This window comes from Vulpes lagopus, chromosome 6 (assembly GCF_018345385.1).
Source record: "Vulpes lagopus strain Blue_001 chromosome 6, ASM1834538v1, whole genome shotgun sequence".
NCBI classification, from domain to species: Eukaryota; Metazoa; Chordata; class Mammalia; order Carnivora; family Canidae; genus Vulpes; species Vulpes lagopus.
In genome coordinates, this window is record NC_054829.1 from 74,896,623 (window position 1) to 74,910,039 (window position 13,417).

The 13,417-nt window shown below is 41.5% G+C and overlaps 1 gene segment (V, D, J or C); it reads left to right on the top strand.

Moving 5' to 3' along the window:
- The first annotated feature begins 908 nt into the window (after nt 1–908).
- Nucleotides 909–2,017, top strand: LOC121493429. The segment is given in 2 exon segments: nt 909–984; nt 1,087–2,017. Coding segments are annotated over 2 exon segments (453 nt in total).
- The last annotated feature ends 11,400 nt before the right edge of the window (nt 2,018–13,417 follow it).

Genomic DNA, 13,417 nt, shown 5'->3' on the forward strand with positions numbered 1-13,417 from the left:
CACTCAAAGTAACTAAAAAGCCACCTAGAGAATACGAGAAGATATTTGGAAATGTCTTATCAGATTAAAGGCTCAAATTCAAATCTAAAATGAACTTATCAATCTCAACACACACCAAAGATATATATCTCCAATCAGAATTGGACAGAAGTTGTGAACAGACTTCCTGTCCTGCGTGAGGTCCCACACCACACCATATACTAGGGAGCTGATCCACATGCAAAAGAAATTCATTTGCTCTCCTAGATCTGCTATATATCAGACAAAATATTAAAGAATCTGACAAATAACAGGGAAAATATTTATGCACCTAAATCTAAGATTACCCCTGAAATTAGGCAATAATAAAATAAAAGATATTAAAATCAGTCAACAGGAAGTTAAATAATTTGTTTGCATATACACCGTCAATGAGGAAAATTATTTCAAAAACCAATTACAAGTACCTACTGAGCTCAAAGAAAATTGAGGATATAAAATCAACATAAAGAATAAAGTTAAATCCTACACACTACCAACAAATTTTCTGTATCAAATTTACAAAACAATCATCTTTGTACTGGTAACAAAAATAAATATTTATGATTAAACGTCATTAAGCAGAGAAAATAATGTTTAAAAATGACCTATACTAGTGAAAGACCTTTAAAGAGGAACAGAAATGCAAAGATAAATGCGTTAATGGATTAGAACATCATAAATCCACTGTGAAACCAAAAGAAACTGATCTGGGGTTCTGAAGCAATTTTGTATATAACTTTTTAAGAATTGAATCTAAGTTGGTAGGTGAATATATAGTCAGGGGACATGCAAATAGGGCCCTCCCTCCACTGATTAAACAAGCCCAGCCCCGACCCTGCAGCTGGGAGAGGAGCTCCAGGCCCAGGGTCCCCAGGTGACCCAATTCAGTGCTCAGGACACAACACAGACAAAACACCATGGAGTCTGTGCTCTGCTGGGTTTTCCTTGTTGCTATTTTAAAAGGTAATTCATGGAGAACCAGAAGCCCTGAGTCTGTGAGTGGAGGTGAGTGACAGAAACAGGGGATGTGGGACAGTTTCCTGACCAGGATGTTTTTGTCTGCAGGTGTCCAGGGTGAGGTGCAGCTGGTGGAATCTGGCGGAGACCTGGTGAAGCCTGGGGGGTCCCTGAGACTCTCCTGTGTGGCCTCTGGATTCACCTTCAGTAGCTACGGCATGAACTGGGTCCGCCAGGCTCCAGGGAAGGGGCTGCAGTGGGTCGCAGTTATTTGGTATGATGGAAGTAGAACATACTACAATGACGCTGTGAAGGGCCGATTCACCATCTCCAGAGACAACGCCAAGAACACGCTGTATCTGCAGATGAACAGCCTGAGAGCTGAGGACACGGCCGTGTATTACTGTGCGAAGGACACAGTGAGTCGACCTCAGTGTGAGCCCAGACACAAACCTCCCTGTAGAAGGGGATCGGGACCACCAGGGGGTGCACACTCCTCACCACTTCTGTCTTGAAGGCCCAGGAGCAGGTACAGATGGAGGTTCTGGGCAGGTTTCCTGTCAGGGTCTGGGCTTCCTCTCCAAGGAGCAGTTTCCCCAAGGGAGTGTCCCTGGGCCAGGATTCTGTGCTTACGTATTCAGTCTCTAACTTACACACTTTGTTGTCATAGAAAGAGAAATATTCCAACGTCCAAAAATGGCAGTGCCTCTTGCTTTGCTTATTCCTTATTCAGTTTCTGATTTGGAAATTTGGTTGGTTTTAGTCAACAATTATTCTTATATGCTCAAGGACAAATCTGTTTTAAATATCTTACGACTGTCCTTTAATACCAGTTTATTACCCATATCTCCATTTACCACAACTTCTCCTTTATAAGAGTCCCAGCTGTATACATGGAATATGAAACCTCCACCCAGCTCACTGTGCAATGATTTTATTTTATTTTATTTTGTGTATTTTTATTGGATTTCAATTTGCCCACATATACCATAACACCCAGTGCTTATCCCGCCAAGTGCCCCCCTCACTGCCTCTCACCCAGTCACCCAACCCTCCGCCAACCTCCCCTTCCACTACCCCTTGTTCATTTCCCAGAGTAAGGATTCTCTCATGTTCTGTCTCCTTCCCTGACATTTCCCACTCATTTTCCTTCCTTTCTCCTTTTTTCCCTTTCTCGATTTTTTACATTCCCTGAATAAATGTGACCATATGTTTGTCCTTCTCCTGATTGACTTACTTCACTCAGCATAATACCCTCCAGTTCCATCCACGTTGCTGCAAAGGGTGGGTATTCCTCGTTTCTAATATGCAAGGATTTTAGAAACAACATAAAGTTCATGCTGGTCATGACACTACAAAGGGCTCAAAAATCAAATGGAGAGAAGACTGAGTGCAGGTGACTTCAGTCTTGAACCACTCTCACAGAATCAATATCAGTGTGAATCTGGGAAAGCAAGGGACACCAAGAAGTACGTTGTGAGGATGTGTAGTCTGAAGAGCACCCAAACACATACAGACACAAGAGTACAAACCTTTATCACCTTCATCATCGTGTCTGTTGAGAGCAGGGCAGGCCTGTCATCACATCATAAGTGCTTGGATTTTGGAAGGACACTGTCTCATGGTGTGTGTTGTGGGACAGTGGTAGAGACGAGGTCCTGCTCCAGGAGGGACTTGTGTGGATTCAGTGTCACATCTGCATCAAAGGAGGGAATTCAATGGTTCCTGCTGGATTTCCCATGGGTGGGGCTGGAGGAGAAGAGGGAGGACTGGTGATCACAGGTGTCAGCAGGTGACACTCAAAGATACGGTGGGATGACAAATTAAACTAAACTATTATGAAAACTGAGAGAACAAAGGTGGAGGAGGACTTTCCACCTACAGGGAATAACTCATGGATCCTTCAGGTGCTGATATCAGCTAATCTGTGTGACCTTTACATCTCTGTTTTGGAACCTAATGTCCATGTGATGGGAGGATGAGGGGGGGCTTAGGGGAGCACTTAGTTCAGGAGGTGCAGCCTCATGATGGGATCAGGGACCTTATACACCAGGACTAGGAAAGCTCCCTGCCTCTGGGCACCATATGAGGTGACTGGGAAAGGACGGGCTAGGACATGGGCGCTCTCCAGATACCCCATCTGCCTGCACCTGGACCTCAGACATCCCATACTCCAGAGCTGTGAGAATGAGTGTCTGTTGTTTAATCCACAGAGTCTGGGAATGCAGTGACCTCACCCAGAAACAGTTAAACAGGGTCTCACCTCTTATTTGTCCTTTACAATCTGGTCCCAGGATAACACTCAGGGTATGACAAAATAGAGCAGGAAACCCACACCTGGACTCACTGTCCTCAGCCACCATCCTTGCTCCTGTCCTTAGTTGCTGTGCATCACGTTTGTGCCACACATTCTTCCTACAACTCTGGGGTTCGTTAGAACCATTAGTATCCTGGGATTCCTCCCTCTTTACCACCTGTGCACCTTCAAGGCAGCACATCCCCATGGAAGTGGACATCAAAAGGTTCAGATTTTCCCCTCTGCTGTTCATACTACTATGCAGAATATTCTGGATCAGCCTCCCTCCTGTCATCATCTCCACAGCTATATGTCCCCATGACAACATCCACACCTCCTACGTCCAAAAGGTGGTTGATTTTCTACATGTCGACTTGCAGTTTTTGTTCTCCCAGACCTCTGATTTCATCGGAAATCAGAATGATTGCATAACTGCCTATCATGTTCCAGTTACGAGACAAGCTCAAGGACCCTGATCCAGAATCTTAAGTCCTCCCTCCCAATGCTGTTATAGCAATGACCATGTGGGAATGAATTACAAAATGATGAGATCTGGCTATTTCCATGTTGTGAAAACGATTCAGTTATGTACTGGCATTGGTGAGGATCTATTAAAAAATAACTTTCTTGAACTTTGAGCGGTATCTCTAAATGTAGTGCTAAAACTTTGTAACACCTGCCTCGTCCATTACTTATAAAAATTTTTTGACTCTTTTTTATTTTAGTTTTTTAATAAATTTATTTTTATTGTGTTCATTTTATCAATATACAGAATAACATCCAGTGCTCATCCCGTCAAGTGTTGACTTATTTTTTAATTGGAGTTCAATTTGCCAACATATAGCATAACACCCAGTGCTCATCCTGCCAAGTACCCCCCCTCAGTGCCTGTCACCCAGTCAACCCCACCCCCCACCCACCTCCCCTTCCACTACCCCTTGCTCGTTTCACAGCGTTAGGTGTCTCTCATGATTTATCACCCTCAGTGATATTTCCCACTCATTTTCTCTCCTTTCCCCTTTATTCCCTTTCACCATTTTTATATTCCCCAAATGAAGGAGACCATATAATGTTTGTCCTTTCCAATTGACTTATTTCACTCAGCATAAAACCCTCCTGGTCATCCACGTCAAGGCAAAAGGTGGGTATTTGTCATTTCTAATGACTGAGTAATATTCCATTGTATACAGAGACCACATCTTCTTTATCCATTCATCTGTCAATGATTGTTCCTTACTTTTGCTTGCTTTATAACCAATACCAGTGCTGGAGAGAAGATGGCAGACAGATGTTTTCATCTGGATTTTGTTTTCTTAGACTCTGGGAAAAAAGGCAAACATATTTTAAATTTGACTAAACATTATTTTCAGACTACATGGCTCACTACCAAATAAATGCCCCTCCAAGTATGCCACTAGCTAGAGTACAATGTGCAGAAAAATAAAGAGCACCCAGTTGTTTTCTATGAGACCAGGATCTGAACGTGGGGCATGTGTTCTCTCGGCACAACACAGTCCCTCCTTTCAGAGCCACACCATCAGTAACCTGGTGTTGTCACGTTTTGGTGCAGAGTCCCTGATTCCTCAGAGCCAGGTCTCCAACTGCACAGTCAGGTTTTAAGGGAAACAGAAATTGTGCCTGGATCTGAAAGTCTCAGGTATGTTGAAAGGGAAATATGAGCCACTGGAGATGTAGATTTTGCAGGAAAGATGAGGAAAATAAGTGGGAAAGAAGTGTTGGTCACATCAACTGTAAAGAAGGATTTGTACTGCTTTCTGAAATGCACTAATGGCAGTTAGAGAACAAAACCTGGAGTTTCACTACTGAAAATGTGTTAACACAGACGGCGTGATTTGCTTAGAGGTCTTAAAATAGTAGTCTTGACATTCAGGTAATTTTGCCTTGTCAAATACATGGTTTATATTCGTTACTCAAAATAAATATTATTCACTTCTAGGCCTTTGGGGAATTGATTTTTAACCACAGATAGGAAAGAACTTTGCACGACACTGATTTTAAAAGAAGCACACAATGTGTTCCTGAATGTCTGTGTTAGTTAAAATTACTCCCAAAATGTAAAAAAACAAAACAAAACAAAAATTCCCAAACGAAAAAAAAACATCCTCTCCTATTTCATTTTTGCTTTTTCTTAACACCTTTGGCCATTTTTTTTCAGTTCATTATGTCTGTATACTAATTTTTTCAGCCTTTTAACTCCTAAGCATACTAGTAGAGCATGCTTCCAGTATCTGATGGCTCTGACAGCAGAATGAGTATTAATACGGAATATGCCACTCTACCTTTTGACAGTAAAGATGGTCTAATCTGCCTAGCAGCTTGCTTTGCCTTCTGACATGCTCACTGGCCCTCATGCTCATTCTTCTTTTCCAGATCACTTCCTCAATATACTGTCTTCTAACTGGGCTTACTTAAAGGATGCAAGCAAAATGCAGGCTTACCAGGATATCAAAGCAAAGGAAGAACAGGAACTTCAAGATATCCAGTCTAGGTCAAAAGAACAACTCAATTCTTACACATAAATGTTTGCCAGAGTGTTACGGCTGACGAGTTTGCAGCTCTGAGAAGTCATCAGACAGCTGATCTGCAGTACAGATGTGTACCCCACCAAACAAACAAATGTAGAAGTACAAACACTTCACTGTCTTTCTCAAGCTGCGGGGATTTATTTCTAGGAAAACATTCCTGTAGATCAATCTATTTCTTGAGAGTAGATATTGGAGGTTTCATGTTAGCCATTTTAAAAGGCAACACTTTGACAAAATGATTGTTGATCTTTCTGAAATTTGTGGCATATTCACATTTATTGGTAGAGCGATCCTACCAAGAGGAGCGATGGGAATATGGCATACTCCTTGAGAGGGACTAAGGATGTGCCAGCATCAAGGAATTTGACCATCAATTCACATATGCCATCCATCCTCAAGTTAATTGAACCACATAGGGAATAAAATGGAATGGGGGTGAGGGTTCCATTTCTGAAAGCTGACATTTATTAAACTTTGGCTCAAGATCATGTGATTCTTAATAATTGAGTTTTCAAAATTAACTGATTTTTCTATTATATTTTTTAATAATAAATTTATTTTTTATTGGTGTTCAATTTACCAACATACAGAATAACACCCAGTGCTCAACCGGTCAAGTGCCCCCCTCAGTGCACATCACCCATTCACAACCACCCCCTGCCATCCTCCCCTTCCATTACCCCTAGTTCATTTCCCAAGGTTAGGAGTCTTTATGTTCTGTCTCCCTTTCTGATATTTCATACCTATTTCTTCTCCCTTCCCTTCTATTCCCTTCACTATTATTTATATTCCTCAAATGAATGAGAACATATAATGTTTGTCCTTCTCCGATTGACTCATTTCACTCAGCATAATACCCTCCAGTTCCATCCACGTTGAAGCAAATGGTGGGTATTTGTCGTTTCTAATGGCTGAGTAATATTCCATTGTATACATAAACCACATCTTCTTTATCCATTCATCTTTCGATGGACACCGAGGCTCCATCTGCTGTTTGGCTATTGTGGACATTGCTGCTAGAAACATCGGGGTGCGCAGGTGTCCCGACATTTCATTGCATCTGAATCTTGGGGGTAAATCCCCAAGAGTGCAATTGCTGGGTCGTAGGGCAGGTCTATTTTTAACTCTTTGAGGAACCTCCACACAGTTTCCCAGAGTGGCTGCACCAGTTCACATTCCCACCAACAGTGCAAGAGGGTTCCCTTTTCTCCGCATCCCCTCCAACATTTGTTGTTTCCTGCCTTGTTAAGTTTCCCCATTCTCACTGGTGTGAGGTGGTATCTCATTGTGGATTGGATTTGTATTTCCCTGATGGCAAGTGATGCAGAGCATTTTCTCATGTGCATGTTGGCCACGTCTATGTCTTCCTCTGTGAGATTTCTCTTCATGTCTTTTGTCCATTTCATGATTGGATTGTTTGTTTCTTTGGTGTTGAGTTTAATAAGTTCTTTATAGGTCTTGGAAACCAGCCCTTTATCTGATATGTAATTTGCAAATATCTTCTCCCATTTTGTAGGTTGTCTTTGAGTTTTGTTGACTGTATCCTTTGCTGTGCAAAAGCTTCTTATCTTGATGAAGTCCCAATCGTTCACTTTTGCTTTTGTTTCTTTTGCCTTCGTGGATGTATCTTGCAAGAAGTTACTGTGACTTAGTTCAAAAAGGGTGTTGCCTGTGTTCTCCTCTAGGATTTTGATGCAATCTTGTCTCACATTTAGATCTTTCATCCATTTTGAGTTTATCTTTGTGTATGGTGAAAGAGAGTGGTCCAGTTTCATTCTTCTGCAAGGGGTTGTCCAATTTTCCCGGCACCATCTATTGAAGAGACTGTCTTTCTTCCAGTAGATAGTCTTTCCTCCTTTATCGAATATTAGTTGACCATAAAGTTCAGGGTCCACTTCTGGGTTCTCTATTTTGTTCCACTGATCTATGTGTCTTTTTTTTGTTCCAGGACCACACTGTCTTGTTGACCACAACTTTGTAGTACAACCTGAAATCTGGCATTGTGATGCCCCCAGATACGGATTTCTTTTTTAAATTTCCCCTTGCTATTCGGGGTCTTTTCTGATTCCACACAAACCGTAAAATAATTTGTTCTAACTCTCTGAAGAAAGTCCATTGTATTTTGATAGGGATTGCATTAAACATGTAAATTGCCCAGGGTAACATTGACATTTTCTCAATATTAATTCTGCCAATCTATGAGCATGGAATATTTTTCCATCTCTTTGAGTCTTCCTCAATTTCTTTCAGAAGTGTTCTATAGTTTTTAGGGTACAGTTCCTTTACCTCTTTTGTTAGGTTTATTCGTAGATATCTTAGGCTTTTGGGTGCAATTGTAAATGGGATTGACTCCTTAATTTCTCTCTAAGTCTCATTGTTAGTGTATAGAAATGCCATTGATTTCTGGGCATTGATTTTATATCCTGCAATGCTACCAAATTGCTGCATGAGTTCTATCAATCCTGGGGTGGAGGCTTTTGGGTTTTCTATGTAGAGTATCATGTCATTGGCGAAAAGGGAGAGATTGACTTCTTCTTTCCCAATTTGAATGCCTTTTATTTCTTTTTGTTGTCTGATTGCTGAGGCGAGGACTTTCCTTACTATGGTGAATGGCAGTGGTGAAAGTGGACATCCCTGTCTTCTACCTGATCTTACGGGAAGGCTCCCAGTGCTTCCCCATTGAGAATGACATTTGCTGTGGGCTTTTCGTAGATGGTTTTTAAGATGTTGAGGAATGTTTCCTCTAATCCTACGCTCTGAAGTGTTCTGATCAGGAATGGATGCTGTATTTTGTCAAATGCTTTCTCTGCATCTAATGAGAGGATCATATCGTTCTTGGTTTTTCTCTTGCTGATATGATGAATCACATTGATTGTTTTACGAGTGTTGAACCAGCCTTGTGTCCTGGGGATAAATCCTACTTGGTCATGGTGAATCATTTTCATAATGTACTGTTGGATCCTTTTGCCAGTATCTTTTTGAGAATTTTTGCATCCATGTTCATCTGGGATATTGTTTTGTAATTCTCCTTTTTGGTGGGGTCTTTGTCTGGTTTTTGGAATGAAGGTGATGCTGGCCTCATAGAATGAATTTGGAAGTACTCCATTTCTTTCTATCTTTCCAAACAGCTTTAGTAGAATAGGTATGGTTTCTTCTTTAAACATTTGATAGGATTCCCCTGGGAAGCCATCTGGCCCTGAACTTTTGTGTCTTGGGAGGTTTTTGATTTCCTATTTCCTCCCTGGTTATTGGCTTGTTCAGATTTTCTATTGCTTCCTGCTCCCATTTTGGTAGTTTGTGGCTTTCCAGGAATGAGTCCATTTTTTCTAGATTGCCTAATTTATTGGCGTATAGCTGTTCATAATATGTTTTTAAAATCGTTTGTATTTCCTTGGTGTTGGTAGTGATCTCTCCTTTCTCATTCATGATTTTATGAATTTGAGTCTTCTCTCTTCTTTTTCATAAGGTTGGCTAATGGTTTATCTATCTTATTAATTCTTTCAAAGAACCAACTTCTGGTTCTGTTGATCTGTTCCACAGTTCTTCTGGTCTCGATATCTTTGAGTTCTGCTCGAATCTTAATTAACTCTCTTCTTCTGCTGGCTGTAGGATCTATCTGCTGTTTTTCCTCTAGCTCCTTTATGTGTAAGGTGAGCTTTTGTATTTGAGTTCTTTCCAGTTTTTGAATGGATGCTTGTATTGTGATGTATTTCCCCCTTAGGACTGCTTTTGCTGCATCCCAAAGATTTTGAACGTTTGTATCTTCATTGTCATTAGTTTCCATGAATCTTTTTAATTCTTCCTTAATTTCCTGGTTGACCCTTTCATCTTTTCGAAGGATGGTCCTTAACCTCCACGTGTATGAGGTCCTTCCAATCTTCTTATTGTGATTTAGTTCTAATTTCAGGGCATTATGTTCTGAGAATATGCAGGGGACAATCCCAATCATTTGGTATCAGTTCAGACCCGATTTGTGACCCAGTATGTGGTCTTTTCTGGAGAAAGTTCCATGTGCACTTGAGAAGAATGTCTATTCAGTTGAGTTTGGATGTAAAGTTCTGTAGATATCTGTGAATTCCATTTGTTCCAGTGTATCACTTAAAGCTCTCATATCTTTGGAGATGTTGTGTTTAGAAGACCTATCGAGTATAGAAAGAGCTAGATTGAAGTCACCAAATATAAGTGTATTATTATCTAAGTATTTCTTCACTTTGGTTATTAATTGATTTAAATATTTGGCAACTCCCACATTCAGGGCATATATATTGAGGATTGTTAAGTCCTCTTGTTGGATAGATCCTTTCAGTATGGTATAGTGTCCCTCTTCATCTCTCAATACAGTGTTTGGGGTAAATTTTAGTTTATCTGATATAAGGATGGCTACCCCTGCTTTCTTTTGAGGGCCATTTGAATGGTAAATGGTTCTCCAACCTTTTATTTTCAGGCTGCAGGTGTCCTTCTGTCTAAAATGAGTCTTTTGTAGACAGCAAATAGATGGGTCCTGCTTTTTTATCCAATCTGAAATCCTGCGCCTTTTGATGGGGGTCATTACACCCGTTCATGTTCAGAGTTACTATTGAAAGATATGAGTTTAGTGTCATCATGATATCTAGTCAGTCCTTGTTTTTGTGGATTGTTCCACTGAACTTCTTCTTAAAGGGGAATTTTAAGAGTCCCCCTTAAAATTTCTTGCAGAGCTGGTTTGGAGGTCACATATTCTTTCAGTTCCTGCCTGTCTTGGAAGCTGTTTATCTCTCCTTCCATTTTGAATGAGAGCCTTGCTGGATAAAATATTCTTGGTTGCATGTTGTTCCCACTTAGGGCCTTGAATATATCCTGCCAGCCCTTTCTGGCCTGCCAGGTGAGGTCTGCTGTTACCCTAATATTCCTCCCCATAAAAGTCAGGGACTTTTTTTCCCTTACTGCTTTAAGGATCTTCTCCTTATCTTTGGAATTTGCAAGCTTCACTATTAAATGTCAATGTGTTGAATGGTTTTTATTGATTTTAGCATGGGATCTCTCTATTTCCTGGATCTGAATGCCTGTTTCCCTTCCCAGATTAGGAAAGTTTTCATCTATGATTTGTTCAAATACATATTCTGGCCCTCTGTCCCTTTCAGCGCCCTCAGGAACCCCAATTAAATGTAGGTTTTTCTTCCTCAGGCTGTCGATTATTTTCCTTAATCCTTCCTCTGCGCCTTTTAAATGTTTGTCTCTTTTTCCCTCAGTTTCCGTCTTTGCCTTCAACTCGTCTTCTATGTCACTCACTCGTTCTTCCGCCTTGTTAACCCTCGTCGTTAGGACTCTAGTTTGGATTGCATCTCATTCAATTGATTTTTAATTTCTGCCTGATTGGATCTAAATTCTGCATTCATGAAGTCTCTTGAGTCCTTTATGCTTTTTTCTAGAGCCACCAGTAGCTGTATAATCATTCTTCTGAGTTGGCTTCCTGAGATTGAATTGTAACCCAGATTTTGTAACTCTGTAGGAGAGAGGGCTCTTTCTTTCTTTTGAGGTGAGGTTTTCCTACTAGTCATTTTGCTCAGTCCCGAGTGCCAAAAACTAGTTGTATTGGGAAAAGGAGAGAAAGAGAGAGAAAGAAGGAAAGAAAGAGAAAAAGAAAAAAGAAAAAAGGAAGAAAAAAAGAGTAGAAAAAGAGAAAGAAAATGAAAGAAGGGACAAAAAAGGGTGGGGGAAGCAAACAGAAATCAAAAAGAAAAAAAAAACACCATGGGGGAGTATCTTCCGATTCTGTATACTTTAAGTCCCTTGACTTCCCCTGGAACTTGTCCTTCTAGCTGGTCTTCTGGGGGAGGGGCCTGTTGAGCTGATATTCAGGTGTTAGCACTTGGGAGAGGTGCTCTGCTCCCTGACTGGTGCAGGGCTCAGTTGGCATTGTTTACTCCGTGAGGCCCCCGGAGGAACAACCCCAGTGGCGGGGCCAGCTCTGGAGCCCTGGAGTCAGGTCCTGCAGTAACTCCAGAGATCTCCATCTGCAGAGCGTGGAGGCTCCAGGGCAGGTCCACTGATCTGTTCAGCTCGGGGCAGGAGCGTCCTTGCTGTCCTGGGCCCTCCTGACCTCTGCCTGTCCTGGGGGGAGGCTGGGTCCTGGGCTGTGTCCCCAGCACCCTGTGCTCTGGGGCCTGCACTGTTGGAGTCGCATTCCCGGCCGTGCAGCCCCCTCCGCAGAGCTGCCATCCGAGCCCCTCCCAGCTGCTCCTGGAGCCAGGCAGCCCCTTCCATGTGGAGCCACCGCCCGAGCCCCTCTAAGCTGCTCCGGGTCCCACCGTGCGTGCTGCAGCCCTTAGGGAGCTCGGTGCACTCTCCTGGGTGCGTAGGTGTCTGTTCCTTTCCCAGGGAGCCCAAGGGCATCCCCGCCCTCCTGGGTCCTGCTCTAACTCCCTGCGGGCCCCCTTCCACCTGTGAAGGTTCGTGCAGCTCCTGCTTCTCTGGGACAGGGCTCTCTTGTCCTGGGGACACTCGCCCCAGCCTCATCCTGGCTCCTCGTGGGGCCCCTCCCCCTTGAGGCCTTTTGTTTCATTTCTTTTTCCCCATCTTCCTACCTTGATAGAAGCATGAACTCTTCTCACTGTAGCATTCCAGCTGGTCTCTCTTTAAATCTCAGGCCGAATTCATAGATTTCAGGATGATTTGAAGGTTATCTAGGTAATTTGGTGGGGACAGGTGATTTCGGGATCCTACTCTTCTGCCATCTTGCCCTTCCTTCTGACTTCTCTATTCTTTAAGTCCAGGACACATTAGTCTCCTGATCCAATTAGAAATCTATTTTTCAATAATGCTAAAAGGATCTACTATAAATCTACGATACCTACCATTGAAGAAGCTGGATTCTGACTCATTGACAAGCTTTCCAAAAAAATTTACTATAGACTTCCTTGAATAAAATGGCCCAGTTGTCATTCTTCATCCTGGGAAATAAATGTCAGCTCTGTCTTAATATGTATTTGTTTTATTTTTCTAAGAATTTATTTTACAAATGAGACCCAAATCCTTCATAGTCTTTTGTTCCACACACGTTTTTCTTAATTAAGAAGTGTTACCTTATTAAAATGACCACCATTCTAACCCATTTTTATGTGGTCTGAATAGCAAGTTTATTGTTCTGTACCAACTATCTAAAAACCTCATTTACAAACGGACCACAGACCTCCTCCTACTTTTATAGACTTGAATACTTAAGTAATTTAAATTAGAATTGGCATTTACTTCATTTTTAAATTGAAAACTTTCCTGGAATAATATGAGTTCAATATTCAGCAAAAAACACCTGCTTGTGTTCACGCCATGTTCAAAAGAAACTTGCCTTCTAAATAATTGTGTTCCAGAACATTAAGTGATTATAAGTATTGGGTATTAGTGATGGTATACTGTGTTGTTCTTTATGAAATGATACATATAGCTGTTGTGTGCATCAGTGCTTTTTAAAAGGGGCTGCATAATATAGGGTTAACTATGCATATTCATGTTAACAATTAACTTGTGGTTTGGATGTTTCCTGGATTTTAAAACATATACATGTGCAGAAATGTATTAAAATGAAAGGTAGCATACCTTTATCAAGTTGCTATTAAAATTG